This window comes from Bombina bombina, chromosome 4 (genome assembly GCF_027579735.1).
Source record: "Bombina bombina isolate aBomBom1 chromosome 4, aBomBom1.pri, whole genome shotgun sequence".
Taxonomy (NCBI): Eukaryota; Metazoa; Chordata; class Amphibia; order Anura; family Bombinatoridae; genus Bombina; species Bombina bombina.
Genome location: NC_069502.1, coordinates 861,230,415 through 861,247,418, shown reverse-complemented (window position 1 = coordinate 861,247,418; position 17,004 = coordinate 861,230,415). Strand labels below are relative to the sequence as shown.

At 41.3% G+C, this 17,004-nt stretch overlaps 1 protein-coding gene and 1 pseudogene across 1 annotated transcript in view; both read right to left on the bottom strand.

The window, feature by feature from the left end:
* LOC128657323 (zinc finger protein 484-like) overlaps positions 1-15,898 on the bottom strand; it is a 69,081-nt gene extending 53,183 nt beyond the window's left edge. Inside the window, exons 1-2 of the mRNA XM_053711625.1 lie at positions 15,699-15,898; positions 15,450-15,557 (exon numbers count right to left, since the gene is read on the bottom strand). Of these exons, the coding sequence (XP_053567600.1) occupies positions 15,450-15,557; positions 15,699-15,741 (151 nt within the window). The 5' untranslated portion in view covers positions 15,742-15,898. The remainder of the gene's footprint in view (positions 1-15,449; positions 15,558-15,698) is intronic.
* On the bottom strand, positions 46-1,251 carry LOC128657324 (rho-related GTP-binding protein RhoE-like; annotated as a pseudogene).
* Positions 15,899-17,004: the final 1,106 nt, after the last annotated feature.

Genomic DNA, 17,004 nt, shown 5'->3' with positions numbered 1-17,004 from the left:
AGCATCCAATGGTTTGTTTGTTTTTTCTTTTAAAAAAAACTCCAGTTTTGAGGGATACACAAGGTTGTATTTAGCAAATAAAATGATAATATTCCAGAATGCAGATACAGGTGTTGGACTTAATAAGCAGACTAAGCTCGTCCTTTCAGTATGACCTGTCGGTCAACCAACCAAATATATCTATTATCCATCCTAGTATCATTTAGGATGGTCATTTACCCCACATTGCTTTTCATTCTTCTACACATTCCAATCAATTTTTTTTTGGCTTTTCTTCCAGCTTACATTTAAAAAACACATTATTTTACTCCACTCTTATATGCTGAATCCTAAAGATGCCAAACTGAAGGTGACGTATATCCTTAACAGTATTGGATTACCAACAGAACTTAGATAGTGCCCTTCATTAAGTCTTTAAGACGACTTGCCATTAAGGAAAAAAATAAATCAGATTAGACACTTCACATTATACTACAACTTTTTGCTTTGTCCTTTCGCAAATCCGTAGCTACTGTGGTCAGTTCTGGTCTACTGGGCATGTGCGAAATTCTTTTAGTTGTTCTTTGAGTTTTGTTCCTTTTTAGGTTTTTGTTAGTTTTATTTATGCATGCCAGCGTTGCAACGTGAAAAATGTCTCTCACACTGTTCTCAGACTGAAGAGATTAGCACTATGTAGGTGGCTGCGCCAATTTGTTTGGCCATATTTGCACCCTGATCATATGACACTGGTGTTTGCCTGTGGTTGGATAGTTCTACTAAAGTAGAGAGATCCGTCCGTAGGTCAGACTTGCAGCCAACGAGCAGCATTTTAGTATTAGGACAAAATTCCTGAATTTCCCCTTTCCACTTTTTAAGAACGCTATCAAGAGTCTCTGGTTGATGTCAAAACATATCAAGACAGCATCAGAATCTGGGTAAGAAAGTGGACGGACATTGTCGTAATATGGAGAACCAGATGTGTCCCAGAGACTGAGTTCTATTCTCTGTGTGTCAATTTCAAAACTGGCAGTGTAATTCTTAAATACAGTGGGAACATAATTCTCGGGGAATGAGTCCTTGGCAAACACATGCAGCAGAGCTGTTTTCCCGCACTGGCTGTCTCCGACCACTACAATTTTACATTTTACATTCAGGTTTGGATCCATCATAGATTTGCTGGACAATTTTTGGCTTGTTCTTCTTTCCTTCATTGATAAGAAGTTATTTAGCCTCTCCCTGGCAGACCAACAACACAGCGCAAACAGTATATGGGGAAACACCAACGCACAGATAGTCCTCAGGAGCACTATATCCACAAACTCATAGCATCCAATACAGAGGTGACAGAGCTTTCAGGTAAGTGCCATTTTAATTTTCTTTTGCAAGGAGATTGGTGGCACTTGTTACAGCTAAAAGCGGTCTTATTCAATATGGGACTTTATTAAACCTTCATGTTTGGGGTTTCTTTTAGGCAGTTTGGGCATTGAGACTGTGAGGTGATTTATGGTGGCTCAGTGTGTTATAGTAGTTTTTATACTTTAACTTTTGGTCATGGAGATTACTGTTGTAAGCCATTTTTTTCGGCAGTTAGGGCTCTCTAACTGCTCTGTATTTGAAACTGAGCTGCAGGACAGGTAGGCACCTCAGTAAAGCTACCGAGGTGTATAGGTAGCCTGAGGTCTATTTGGTTTGTTGCGCCAACACACATTTCTATTTAAAGACACAGTACACATTTATTTTTTATTTTCAAATAAAGAATGTGTACACGTTATCCTTATTTATTACATAAGATGGATCAAGAGGCTTTTAAAACCATTATCCCAGGCGAAGTTGCTACTTGTCAGTTATGTTTTGATGCTCAGGTGGAACCCCCAGTTCCTTTTTGTTCCTCATGCATTGAGAGAACTTTAAGTTATAGAGATAAAATATTTGACCAGGAGCCACCATTATCCCAGGCAAATGCTGTTCAGGTGTCTCCTGTTGCAGATATGCCGCAGCTTTCTCCCCAACTATTTCAGTCTCCACATACAGTGCCCTGTGTTTCCTCTTGCAATTCTGTAGGGTTTTCTCTACAAGACATTGCTTCCCAGGTATCCCTTGCGGAATCTGAGCCCTTGTCAGCTTTCCCCATGTTGCAGGGAAGGCGTAAAAAGGAATTTTAAGGAAACAGTAAGGTTTCTGATCAAGTTCTGGCTATCCAGACTGTCCCTTCCCATAAGCCTGAGGAAGAAGACATGTCGGTAGCATCTGAGTAGGAAATCTCAGACTCAGACAGTGTAAATCCTTCTTCTGATGCTGAAGTGGTATCCTTCAGATTTAAGCTAGAACACCTTCGCTTATTACTTAAGGAGGTTTTGGCTACTTTGGACGACTCTGACACAACTATCGTAGTCAATCCTAAAAAGTCTAGTAAATTGAACAAATACTTTGATGTTTCCTCCGCGGTGGAGGTTTTTCCGGTTCCTGACTGTGCTGCAGAGATTATTGCTCGAGAATAGGATAGACCTGGTATTCCGTTTTCTCCATCTCCTATTTTTTTAAAGTTGTTTCCTATAGCGGATTTTATTAAGGAGTCGTGGCAGATGGTTCCTAAGGTAGAAGGAGCGATCTCCACTTTGGCCAAGAGGACTTCTATTCCCATAGAAGATAGTTGTTCTTTTAAAATCCAATGGATACAAAATTGGAGGCTTTACTAAAAAAGATGCATGTCTACCAGGGTCTACAATGGCAACCTGCGGTGTGTATCGCCACTGTTACCAGCGCTGTGGCTTACTGGATTGATGCGTTTTGTCTGAATTTCTTCAGACGGATACCCCTCTTGATGAGATCTAGGACAGGATTAAGGCTCGTTAGCCAATTCTTTAATTACAGATGCTTCCTTACAGGTTATTAAACTGGGAGCCAACATTTCTGGTTTTGCAGTCCTAGCCTGCAGGGCCTTGTGGTTGAAGTCCTAGTCTGCGGATGTTTCATCTAAATCTAAGCTCATGGCTATTCCTTACAAGGGTAAGACCTTGTTTGGACCTGGTTTGGCGGATATTATCTCAGATATTACCGGAGGGAAGGGTTCTTTTCTTTCTCAAGATAAAAAGAATAAGCATAAGGGACATCAGAGTCATTTTCGTTCCTTTTGCAATTTTAAAGGCAAGTCTTCCTCCCCTTCCTCCAAGCAAGATCAAGCCAAGCCTTCCTGGAAGCCCAATCAATCCCGGAATAAGGGAAAGCAATCTAAAAACCTTCAGCTGATTCCAAGTCAGCATGAAGGGTTGGCCCCCGATCCGGGTAGCGGATCTTGTAGGGGGCAGACTCTTTTTCACAGGCTTGGATAAGAGCTGTACCGGATCCCTGGGCGGTGGACATAGTCTCCCAGGGATACAAAATAGACTTCAAATCTTTTCCTCCCAGAGGCAAGTTTCACCTCTCCAGATTATCTGTAGACCAGATAAAAAGAGAGGCGTTCTTACATTGTGTCAAGGACCTTGCCACCCTGGGGGTAATAGTTCCAGTTCCCTTACAGGAAAGGGGTCTGAGATTTTACTCAAATCCGTTTGTAGTTCCCAAAAAGGAGGGAACTTCTCAACCAATCCTAGATCTAAAATGTTTAAACAAGTTTCTTAGAGTGCCATCCTTCAAGATGGAGACTATACGCTCCATTCGTCCCTTGGTACAAGAGGGTCAGTTCATGATAACCATAGACCTAAAGGATGCATACCTTCATGTTCCCATTCACAGGGACCATCACAAGTTTCTGAGATTCGCCTTTTTGGACAATTATTTCCAGTTTGTGGCCCTTCCATAGCTCCCAGAATTTTTTCAAAGGTTCTGGGGGCATTGCAGTGGCACCTTATCTGGACGACAGATCTTTTCTTCGATCCCACGGATGGAAGGTGAATCGGGAAAAAAGTTCTCTAGTTCCAGCTAAAAGGGTCGTATTTTTGGGAACCATAATAGACTCCCTGTTATTGAAGATTTCTCTGACGGAGGTCAGAAAAAAAAAAAACTCTTGTCTTGCCCTTTAGTCCTCTCCATGGCCGTCAGTGGTTCAATGTATGGAGGTAATCGGTCTGATGGTGGCTTCCATGGACATAATTCCATTTGCTCGGTTTCATCTCAGACCCCTGCAGTTATGCATGCTTAGACAATGGAACGGGGACTATACGGACCTGTCTCCGCATGTAGATCTAGATTAGGCATCAATAGACTCTCTTCCGTGGTGGCTTTCTCAGGATCATCTCTCCTAGGGTACTTGCTTCCGCAGACCCTTCTGGGTGAATGTGATCACAGATGCCAGCCTTCTAGGTTGGGGAGCAGTATGGGGCTCGTTTAAGGCTCAGGGCTTATGGCCCCAGGAGAAGTAAGTCCTGCCCATAAACATCTTGGAGCAATCTTTAATGCTCTTCTGGCCTAGCCTCAGTTAGCCCTAGCCCGGTTTAGCAGATTCCAGTCAGACAACATAACCTTGGTGGCCTACATCAACCACCAAGGGGGAAACTCTGAGTTCCTTGGCCATGACAGAGATGGCCCGAATTATTCAGTGGGCGGAGACCCACAAATGCTGTTTTTCCTGCGATCCACATCCCAGTGCCAGGGTTTTTTCCCTGATCTGTTTACCATGTGCTGCTGGCAGCCATTTTACTCACCTCTCTTGCTGACTCTGGTGCATACTGTGTGATGCTGCTCATTTCCTGCACTTCCTTTTATGGCCAGACTGGTATACATCATCCGTGTGAGACAGGATGCAGTCTCAGAATTGTGATGTCATCACTTATTATTTAAAGGGCCTCTGTTCAGTATGCTTTGCCCTTGCATTGTCTCAGACCTGTTTGTGAGAGCTCCTGTGTATTATCTGGCTGTCTGACGTCCCTCCTGGTTCCTGATCCCTGGCTTGTTCCTGACTCTGCTGTTCTCCTTGTCCCTGATTCCGGCTAGTCTGACTATTCGCTTTGGCTCCTGACTCGGCTTGTATGACTACCAGTTCTGGTTTTGATTCCTGGCTTGTTATTTGACTTGTGAACTTTTTATTATTTTTTGCTATTATTAAAAGGTGTGATTATTTTTGCACTTCTTGTCTCAATCTGATTCCTGGCACCCTGACACCCAGGAGTGCACAAATGGGAAGCGGATTTTCTGAGCAGACAGACTTTTCATCCCGGGGAGTGGGAACTTCATCCGGATGCGTTTTCCAGCTTGACCCTCAAGTGGGGGCAGCCGGAGTTGGATCTCATGGCTTCTCGTCAGAATGCCAAACTTCCGAGATACGGCTCGAGGTCAAGAGATCCGCAGGCATTTCTGATCGATGATTTGGCAGTTCCTTGGAACTTCAGTCTAGCATACCTGTTTCCTCTGTTCACTCTCCGTCCAAGTGTCAATGCTCGAATCAAACAGGAGAGGGCGTCTGTAATTCTAATAGCCCCGGCGTGGCCTCGCAGGATTTGGTATGAAGACATAGTGGAAATGTCATCCTTTCCACCTTGGAGACTGCTTCTGAGGAAGGACCTTCTACTTCAGGGTCCCTTCCTTCATCCAAATCTCGTTTTCTCTGAAGCCAACTGCTTGGAGATTTAAAACACTTAGTTTTATCTAAGTGTGGATTTTCAGAGTCGGTCATTGAGACCTTGATTCAGGCTCGTAAGCCTGTAACGCGCAGGATTTAACATCTGGAGTAAATACTTGTATTGGTGTGAATCCAAAGGATACTCTTGGAGTAGAGTAAGGATTCCTAGGATGTTGTCCTTTCTCCAGGATGGTCTGGAGAAGGGTTTGTTGGCAAGTACTCTAAAGGCAAGAAAATAGAGAGACGCACTCACTGAGACCGAACAATAGCTAGCAAAAACTTCTGTGCTTGTCCACAAGGCCAGTGCCACTCAGGGTGCAGTCTCTTTTTGCACACTATGCCTTTTCACAGAGAAAAAATATCCTGTAGCATATCAGTCTGATCCTGCCCAATGACAGTCCAGCACCGAAATACCAGGCAATTCTTCTCTGAAGACTAACAACGAACCTTAGACGTACGTTTCGGCCTCTCTTGGGCTTCGTTAGTGAGGTGCAGTTGCATATCTCTAGGGCATGTGTGCAAGGAGTCCACGTCTGGTTTCCCCCTTTTACTCTTAGGGAGACCTAAGAGCAATTTACATAAAATCAAGAAAATAGAGACATGCACTCACTGAGACAGAACAATAGCAAGAAAAACTTCAGTGCTGGTCCACAAGGCCAGTGCCACTCAGGGTGCAGTCTCTTTTTGCACACTATGCCTTTTCCCAGAGAAAAAATATCCTGTAGTATATCAGTCTGATCCTGCCCAATGACAGTCCAGCACCAAAATACCAGGCAATTCTTCTCTGAACAAGACAAACAACAAACCTTAGAAGTACTCTCCCTAAGAGTAAAAGGGGAATCTGTTGGCGCTCTACAAATACCTGATAATAATAAGGGGAAACCAGACGTGGACTCCTTGCACACATGCCCTTAAAGCGATGCAACTGCACCTCAATGACAAGGCCCACAAAAGGCCGAAACAATCTTCTGGGGTTGTTGTTTCTCTTGTTCAGAGAAGAATTGCCTGGTATTTCGGTGCTGGACTGTCATTGGGCAGGGTCAGACTGATATGCTACAGGATATTTTGTCTCTGTGAAAGGGCATAGTGTGCTAAAAGAGTATGCACCCTGAGTGGCACTGAAAATGAACAGGCAGAGAAGTTTTTCAAGCTTTTGTTCTGTCTCAGCTGAGTGCATCTCTCTCTCTTTTTATATTTATGCAAATTGCTCTTGGCTCTCCCTAAGAGTAAAAGGGGAAACCAGACGTGGACTCCTTGTACACATGCCCTTAGAGAGATGAGACTGCACCTCACTGACGAGGCCCACAGAAGGCCTAAACGATCATCTGGGGTTGTTGTTTCTCTTGTTCAGAGAAGAATTGCCTGGTATTTTGGTGCTGGACTGTCATTGGGCAGGGTAAGACTGATATGCTAGAAGATATTTTTTCTCTGTGAAGGGGCAGTGTGCTAAAAGAGTATGCACCCTGAGTGGCACTGAAAATGAACAGGCAAAGAAGGTTTTCTAGCTTTTGTTCTGTCTCAGCTGAGTGCATCTCTCTCTCTTTTTATATAAGTACTCTAAAGGGTCAGATTTCGCCATTGTCTATTTTGTTACTTGTTTATTTGTTATTTTTTGTTGTTTTTTTGCTTGGCGGATGTGCCAGATCGTTTTGTCAGGCCTTGGTTAGAATTTGGCTTGTGTTTAAACATGTTACTCCTCTATGGAGTCTTCACCTTGTTCTTACAGTTTTACAACAGGCTCCGTTTGAGCCTATGAATATTTTAGATATTAAGATGTTATCTTGGAAAGTTTTGTTTCTTGTTGCTATTTCCTCTGCTCGAAGAGTTTCTGAACTCTCTGCTTTACTGTGCGATTCCCCTTATCTTATATTTCACTCTGATAAAGTGGTTCTGCGTACTAACACCTAGATTTAGAGTTTTGCGTTAGCTACGCGTGTTTTTTTTCTAGCGCTGCTTCTAAACAACGCTGGTATTTAGAGTTCTCTGAAGGGCTGCGTTAGGCTCCGAAAAGGGAGCGTAAAGGCATATTTACCGCCACTTCAACCCTCAATACCAGTGTTGCTTGCGTTAGCGGCTAGCTGGAAAATAGTGCTTGTGCACGATTCCCCCATAGGAAACAATGGGGCAGTTTGGGCAGAAAAAAAAACCTAACACCTGCAAAAAAGCAGCGTTAAGCTCCTAACGCAGCCCCATTGTTTCCTATGGGGAAACACTTTCTAAGTCTGCACCTAACACCCTAACATGAACCCCAAGTCTAAACACCTAACCTTACACTTATTAACCCCTAATTTGCCGCCCCCGCTATCACTGACCCCTGTATTACACTATTAACCCCTAATCTGCCGCTTCGGACACCGCCGCAACCTACATTATACCCATGTACCCCTAATCTACTGCCCCTAACATCGCCGACACCTAGATAATATTTATTAACCCCTAATCTGCCCCCCCAAAACGTTGCCGCTACCTACACTTATTAACCCCTAATCTGCCGACTGGACCTCGCCGCCACTCTAATAAATGTATTAACCCCTAAACCGCCGCACTCCCGCCTTGCAAACCCTATAATAAATAGTATTAACCCCTAATCTGCCGACAGGACCTCGCCGCTACTATAATAAATGCATTAACCCCTAAAGCTAAGTCTAACCCTAACCCCCCCTAAGTTAAATATAATTTTATTCTAACAAAATAAATTAAATATTATTAACTAAAGTATTCCTATTTAAAGCTAAATACTTACCTGTAAAATAAACCCTAATATAGCTACAATATAACTAATAATTATATTGTAGCTATTTTAGGATTTATATTTATTTTACAGGCAACTTTGTATTTATTTTAACTAGGTACAATAGCTATTAAATAGTTATTTACTATTTAATAGCTACCTAGTTAAAATAATTACAAAATTACCTGTAAAATAAATCCTAACCTAAGTTACAATTAAACCTAACACTACACTATCAATAAATTAATTAAATAAATTAACTACAATTACATACAATTAAATAAACTAAACTAAATTACAAAAACAAACACTAAATTACAAAAAATAAAAAATAAAAAGATTACAAGAATTTTAAGCTAATTACACCTACTCTAAGCCCCCTAATAAAATAAAGCCCCCCAATAAAATAAAGCCCCCCAAAATAAAAAAAATTCCCTACCCTAATCTAAATTAAAAGGGCTTTTTACGGGGCATGCCCCAAAGAAATCAGCTCTTTTGCCTGTAAAAAAAAACACAATACCACCCCCCAACATTACTCTAACCCAAACCCCCCTGAAGATCTCCCTACCTTGAGTCGTCTTCACCTAGCCGAGCACCGATAGACCAAAAGAAGACATCCAGAGTGGCAGAAGTCTTCATCATATCCGAGCAGAAGAGGCCATCCGGACCGGCAGACATCTTCATCCAAGCGGCATCTTCTATCTTCATCCATCCGACAAGGAGCGGCTCCATCTTCAAGACCTCCGGCGTGGAACATCCTTCTTCAACGACGACTACCCGACGAATGAAGGTTCCTTTAAGTGACGTCATCCAAGATGGCGTCCCTCGAATTCCGATTGGCTGATAGAATCCTATCAGCCAATCAGAATCAAGGTAGGAAAAATCTGATTGGCTGATTGAATCAGCCAATCAGATTCAAGTTCAATCGGATTGGCTGATCCAATCAGATTGAGCTCGCATTCTATTGGCTGATCGGAATTCGAGGGACGCCATCTTGGGTTAGAGTAGGGGGGTTTGGGTTAGAGTAGGGGTATGTGGGTGGTGGGTTGTAATGTTGGGGGGTGGTATTGTGTTTTTTTTTTACAGGCAAAAGAGCCGATTTCTTTGGGGCATGCCCCGCAAAAAGCCCTTTTAAGGGCTGGTAAGGTAATAGAGCCGTTAACTTTTTTAATTTAGATTAGGGTAGGGAATTTTTTCTTATTTTGGGGGGCTTTGTTATTTTATTAGGGGGCTTAGAGTAGGTGTAATTAGCTTAAAATTCTTGTAATCTTTTTTTATTTTTTGTAATTTAGTTTATTTAATTGTATGTAATTGTAGTTCATTTATTTAATTTATTGATAGTGTAGTGTTAGGTTTAATTATAACTTAGGTTAGGATTTATTTTACAGGTAATTTTGTAATTATTTTAACTAGGTAGCTATTAAATAACTATTTAATAGCTATAGTACCTAGTTAAAATAAATACAAAGTTGCCTGTAGAGTAAATATAAATCCTAAAATAGCTACAATATAATTATTCGTTATATTGTAGCTATATTAGGGTTTATTTTACAGGTAAGTATTTAGTTTTAAATAGGAATACTTTAGTTAATAATATTTAATTTATTTCGTTAGACTAAAATTATATTTAACTTAGGTGGGTGTTAGAGTTAGGCTTAGATTTAGGGGTTAATACATTTATTAGAGTGGCGGCGAGGTCCGGTCGGCAGATTAGGGGTTAATAACTGTAGTTAGGTAGCGGCGACGTTGGGGGGGGGGGCAGATTAGGGGTTAATAAATATAATATAGGGGTCAGCATATTAGGGGGTTGTAGGTATAATGTAGGTGGCGGCGATGTCCGGTCAGCGTTAGCCCAGAAAGCTCTTAACTACTGACTTTTTTCTGCGGCTGGAGTCTTGTCGGTAGAGGGTCTAATGCTCACTTCAGCCAAGACTCTAAATACCGGCGTTAGGAAGATCCCATTGAAAAGATAGGATACGCAAATGGCGTAAGGGGATCTGCGGTATGGAAAAGTCGCAGCTTGGAAGTGAGCGTTAGACCCTTTCCTGGCTGACTCTAAATACCAGCAGGCGGTAAAAAGCAGCGTTAGGACCCCTTAACGCTGCTTTTGACGGCTACCGCAGAACTCTAAATCAAGGCGTAAGTTTGGTTTCCTGCCCAAGGTTGTTTCGGTCAAGAATATTAATCAGGAAATCGTTGTACCTTCTGTGTCCTTATCCTTCTTCTCACAAAGAACGCTTGTTGCGTAATCTGGATGTTGTGCGAGCGCTAAAATTTTATTTGCAAGCAACTAAGGACTTTCGTCAGTCTTCTGCATTGTTTGTTTGCTTTTCTGGGAAAAAGCAAGGGTCAGAAAGCTACAGCTACTTCACTTTCCCTTTGGCTGAAGAGCGTTATTCGCTTGGCATATGAAACTGCTGGACAGCAACCTCCTGAGAAAATCACAGCTCATTCCACAAGGGCAGTTTCTTCTTCCTGGGCCTTCAAAAATTAAGCTTCTGTGGAACAGATTTGCAAGGCTGCAACTTGGTCATCTTTGCACACTTTTTCCAAACTCTATAAATTCGATACTTTTGCCTCGGCTGAGGCTTCTTTTGAGAGAAAGGTTCTTCAAGCAGTGGTGCCTTCTGTTTAGGTTCCTGTCTTGTCCCTCCCTTATCATCTGTGTCCTCTGGCTTGGGTATTGGTTCCCAACAGTATTTGATTATGATCCATGGACTCACTGGGGCATATGTATCAAGCTCCGTATGGAGCTTGATGCCCTGTGTTTCTGGCGAGTCATCAGACTCGGCCAGAAACAGCAGTTATGAAGCAGCGGTCACAAAGACCGCTGCTCCATAACTTGTCCGCCTGCTCTGAGCACCGATTGGCCGCGGGTCCGCCAGACTTTGATAACTTGGGGCCAATGTGTCATTAAAAAGAAAACAAAAGTGATGCTTACCTGATAAATGTATTTATTTCTTGACACAGTGAGTCCACGGCCTGCCCTGTATTCAGACAGATTTTTATATAAACCTCAGGCACTTCTGCACCTTGTGTTACTTCCTTTCTTTCCTTTCCCTTTGGTCGAATGACTGGGGGATTGTGGGTAGGGGAGTGATATTTATTTATTTATTTTTTATTTATTTTTTTTTAAATAATTTTTTATTGAGGTAATGAACAGCATACACAAAACAGATAATGTGTCCAGGCACGAATCACAAGTAATAAGAATAATTATACATGTCTCTTATAAAAAGGAAATTTTAACTAGAACCTTAAAGTCTCTAAGTTACAATGGTTGTCACTGTATTCAAGCAGCAGTGTTACTGAACATTTATAGATGAGAACCGTAATCAAATAGTAAAACACGTTCAATAGAGATAGAATAACTACTGAGATGAGTTATAACACTACTTCTGAGAGCATGAGTTTAAAGTGTAGGTTAGTTTATAGTGAGCAAGGGTAACTGAGACACATAACAATGAAACCTCGTTTTTTATATAATATAGCAAATGATCCCTACTCAGATATAGGAGGTACTCTATAATCTTATAACTGTATGATGTAGGGAGTTGGCTTTTGTCTGGCCTCTCTTGGGCCGAAGTGTATAGAAGTGAAATTCAGAGGGCAAGAGCCGCTTGGTAAAAGGGAGAGGAAAATGAGGGGGGGGGCGGAGCCTTTTAAGGTAGCTATATAGCATATCTGAGTTTCCAAAAAAAAAGAATTTTTTTTTTTTTAGAATAGATGAGGGTGGTTTACATGACTTGGGGAGTCTTCTAATTAGCATCATGAGTACATATAAATACAAGGAATGGCTGCTTGGGGTATGCATCTTTGAAAGTGAGGTGAAATATCTTTGTATCGTTCATGGGATCATTGTAAAGTAGAAACATTAGATAAGTTAGGCTAAAGGCGTTCAAGAATGGTTATTAAAACTGCAGGTGCATTGGGGGAAAGTGCTCCGCACAAACTGAGGGCCAAGGCTAATATTAAGCTGGGAGCAAGATAATGGTGTTAGGTAAGCTAATGGAACACCACATTGCTAGGCCAGGGCACATAAACAAACAGGAAGCTAAGAACATGGTACAGTTTAGGATATCAGATCCCCAAAGGTAGCTTTGGCAAAAATTGAGAAGAGAGGAATGCTAAATTATGAAATTAGGGGGGACTGTAGAGCATTCAACTAATAACTTCAAAGTAACGTACTCATATATATGTAGAAGGCCAAATGTTAATGGTACAAGTATTAATACTTTGACAGGGATGCAGTAGGGAACATATGTAGCATGGAGCTAAGTACTCTTACCTCAAGTCTCATAGATATACAGGAAGACCCCTATAAGGGAAACACCTTAAGTGTATGACATAGATTATATAACTATAAAGTAGATAGACTATGGACTATAGAATCATTACATATCCATGGGACCAAAATATTCACTCTAAATATATAGCCCTAGCTAACCTGAGGGACATATACAATAACCATAAACTGGCTAGTAGGCAATCTACATTTAAGTGGAGTAGTTGTTTGTATCTAGTCAGCTAAGATAGGCTAATAATGCAAATAAAATATGCATAGCTGCCTCAAGGATTGCATAGCATCTAGAACTGTTATTATTAAAAAAAAACTACTCATCTAAATAGAGAAAACTAAACAGTCGTATAACACTTGTTATATCTATGTTAGGCGCTAACTATTTAAAAAGAGAGAGTAAAACAAACTCTGAAGTCATTAAAGCTCCAACACGTACCAGATAAACTGAAGTTACAATGAAATGTAATGAACTATACTAGTGTAATTGTAGAGCCATAGGGCATACCTAGATACATATGAGGAGCCTAGGCTCTATGAAACCAATCTGGAACCGGAGAGTGGGTATGGATCTCGCTAAAGTGTAAGTGGGACCAAAGCTGTCATGCTATAGACTTCTGACAAAGGGTATAATGTAATAATAGTACATGGAGATTTGAAGTGGGCTAAAAGCTCTAGGGGTTAGGCAGGTAGGGGGAGCTAAAGTGTCCTCTATAGATACCCTCTGCTATAATACCTAAGGAACATCGCCTTATTAAAAACTATTAGCTTCAGTAAGTATGCATATGAAGACCTATATAGGGGAGTATATAAAGAAGAGGCTTGCAATGGTAGTATTATCTATTATTACATTTTGAGGAGCCTTTTAGTGAGATCTAGGAGAGTATTAAAAATGGTGTGCAGTGAATTCTTCCCCTCCTGTATAGAGGATGAAGAGAATAACTCTATACACTTTTAATGTAGAAACAACAAGTGGGTTAAGCTGCAATATGGCAACCAAGGATCAGAAAGCATTTTCCTCAAAATATATACAAGTGGGGAATGCCAATTAAAGTTTCAGACATACAGTTGTCATACTACTGGCCTCCCATGTTAGTGAGGGATATATGATGTTTGGAAATAGAGTAAATAGGTACAAGTGGCATATACCCTATACTCTTAATAGAGATTTACACAAAAGAATACAGAAATATACCAGAATATAGCAATATAAGTTGTTAAACATACAGTGGAAATATGCTTAGAAAACCAGATGGTGAGTCTGATCTCCGGGTCATTATAGGTATAGCTGTAAATTAAATAAGCATACAAGTAGATCAAACCAATAAAACCCTATGTAACAGTAATGTTAAAGCAAAGTCCCACATGGCTATAAGAGCATAGATGAGAGCCCAAGGTTGTGAGCGAGGTGAAGGAAAATCCAAGGTAACCCAGAGAGTTATCACCCGCTCCCTGTGGGATTCTCTGCTGCTTTACCCGACTCTGACTGCATTCCTAAGTCCCAGGGGAGGTTGAGCTTTGTATCTCCGTTGTATTGCAGTTACCGCTAGAAGAGTTGCGAGTCCCCCTGTCTCCACAACCAGGCCACGGCCTGGTCTAAAAAATCCAAGAGTGCTGCGTGATATACCTTCAATGAAGGACTGGATACCAGTACTTGATTCGCTTACCCTATAAGTCTGTGCTGCACTCGCAAGTATCTGAAGTCTTCCTCTGAAGTTGCTAGCGCTCAGAAGACTGGCCGCTTTTCCGGGTGTGGGACTGGATTGTGCGTGCCCTCTTAGGTTGGTCCCGTGTAGTAGAGCAGTGACCTGAGACTGAGCTGGAATATCATGAATGACCAGCATCGGTATAAGCAGCATGTCATCCTGTGTGGCAAGGTTTTCACTGCGCACCATCGCATCCGCTTCTTCTATGTCTGCCGGCTTAGTCGGTTCAGGGATAAGGTCTAGCTCTCGCCTAGGCGTATAGTATCTTGAGGGTGAAGCAAGCCTGCTAAAGGGTATGGCTGTCACATCCCGGAGCCCAGCCACGGGTATAGCACAAGACCTGCTATGTTTAACAGAATCAGTGTCCGCTGCTATACGTTCCGGTGGTGGCATGAAGGCAGAGAGTGGAAGCATTAAATCCTCCTTCATGGTCAAAAAGTTCCTCTTTAGGAGATGTTGAGTGCGGTGTTCCCATGCGTCTAAGGACTCTATAACCGCCATGTTGTTAGTAGTAGGTAGCTCTTGGGGAGTCCGCATGGCGTAGCTTAAGGAGATAGATAAGTCCCACTTTCACCAATTAACTCCTCTTTAGATTCGTTATGTGCCTAATAAAGGGCATTTATTTTCTAAGATAGCCAAGAAAAGATTTAGGTCTCTTATGAATAAATTAAATCGTATAATGAAATTGAAGAGCTTCATAAGGACACGTCTGGCTGCCTCTGTAGGGGAGTGATATTTAACTGCTTTGCCTCCTCCTGCTGGCCAAGAGTGATATTCCCAACAGTAATTGATGATGATCCGTGGACTCACTGTGTCAAGAAAGAAAGAAATTTATCAGGTAAGCATAAATTTCGTTTTTTATAACTTAACCATGAAACAGTTTGCATATTTTCCAGACAGACAATAGCACCACATTCACACAGTCTCCTCCTTTCCCACTCATCCTTTTTTAACCGTGATCTTCTATATTCCAGTATAAAACTACAACATTAACTAAACAAGGGTTAAACTCATTTTGTTATCTGCACTTATAAACCAGACAGTAAACTACAAGGGAGAGCAGTAAGTAACTGTGTGCACAGCCCCGGCAGACTCTCACGTATTACTACTCACCGGCAGGGAGGGAGAGCAGTAAGTAACTGTGTCCACAGCCCCGGCAGACTCTCACGTATTACTACTCACCGACAGGGAGGGACCAATGCATTTCAGTCTGATGACTATTCATGTCATCTGTCTCATCCTCTTCCTTCACATTTAATAGCCCAGTGCCTGCGTTTTCCTCTAGACGCCCTGTAATTACAGCAGGAAGTTACCTGATAGAGCACAGTATAGGGTGTAACATTAACTTATATAACAGACAGTAAACTACAAGGGAGAGCAGTAAGTAACTGTGTGCACAGCCCCGGCAGACTCTCACGTATTACTACTCACCGGCAGGGAGGGAGCAATGTATTTCAGTCTGATGACTATTCATGTCATCTGTCTCATCCTCTTCCTTCACATTTAAAGGGACATTAAACACTTGACTGGTAAAAATAATTCAAACTAACTTCTACTGTGTAATAATAAAAAACTGAGTACAGCTCTTTATGCTGTAACTTCAGCTTACACAAAACATTTCAAGAAAATTGTTTCTATTACTATACATATCTAGGGCTTGATGCAGCTATGTATGCCGCCATATTTTAACAGCACAGGAGTCACATGACACACACTTCATATCTCCCTAGAGTACCTATAATGTGTGCATATAAAAAACACAGCAGCACTCAATGTTATGCAGACAGAGCTTGTGCTGCAGTTTATGTTATAAATCTGTTACAGGAATAAAAGATTTTATTATTATGTTTTTCTATGCAAACAAAGCTTACTTTTTCAAACGTTACCACTGACATTCCTAATGTGTGTGACTATACATAGCACTTGGCAGGGTTATAAATGTAAATCATTCTCTTCTCTGAGTCTGACAAGCTCCGGTCTGGAGAGGGAGGGGCCGAGGGGGAAAAGAGAGTAGTGATGTGAAGTTCGGTTCATCCTGATGAATCGGTTCATTTCGGACGGTTCAATTAACTGAACCGGTTCATGAACAGATTCATCAGTTCACCTACTGATCACGTGATGCGCTTGAGGGGCAGAGCAGAAGAATCGCAGATTCAGTACGGACGCAGCGATTCTGAATAATTTAGAATGAGTCCTGAGTCACTGTGTCTGTACTGCTCTCTCTGCTGCTAGTTGCTTGCTTCAGAATCAGTTCAGCTTGAGACTCCTGAATATCTGAATATCAAATCAATCATGGACTCCTTCTTGTGTGACTGTGAATCTGATCATATATATTATTGAGTCCTGTGAGTCCACTGCTTGCTTATTGCCACAAGTATCACATACACATTTTATAATAAAAATATGTTTATTATCTTTTATTTATTTGCAAGTTGTAACCCCTTATTCAAATAAGTGACTACATTACACTGCAGTTCACAATGTGGCAAGGCATTATTACAGTTCATAATGTGGCAGCACAATTATGCATTGAAAGGGGTGGAAATATCTGGAAGCAAGTTACTGGAGTGCTAGGTAGACAATGATGAATGACACAAGCATGGGGACTCTGCAGGGATGCCAGCTCCTGTCCTGAGTCTAGTTTGTATATATATATATATATATATATATATATATATATATATATATATATATATATATATATATATATATATATATATATATAAATAGGCAAATA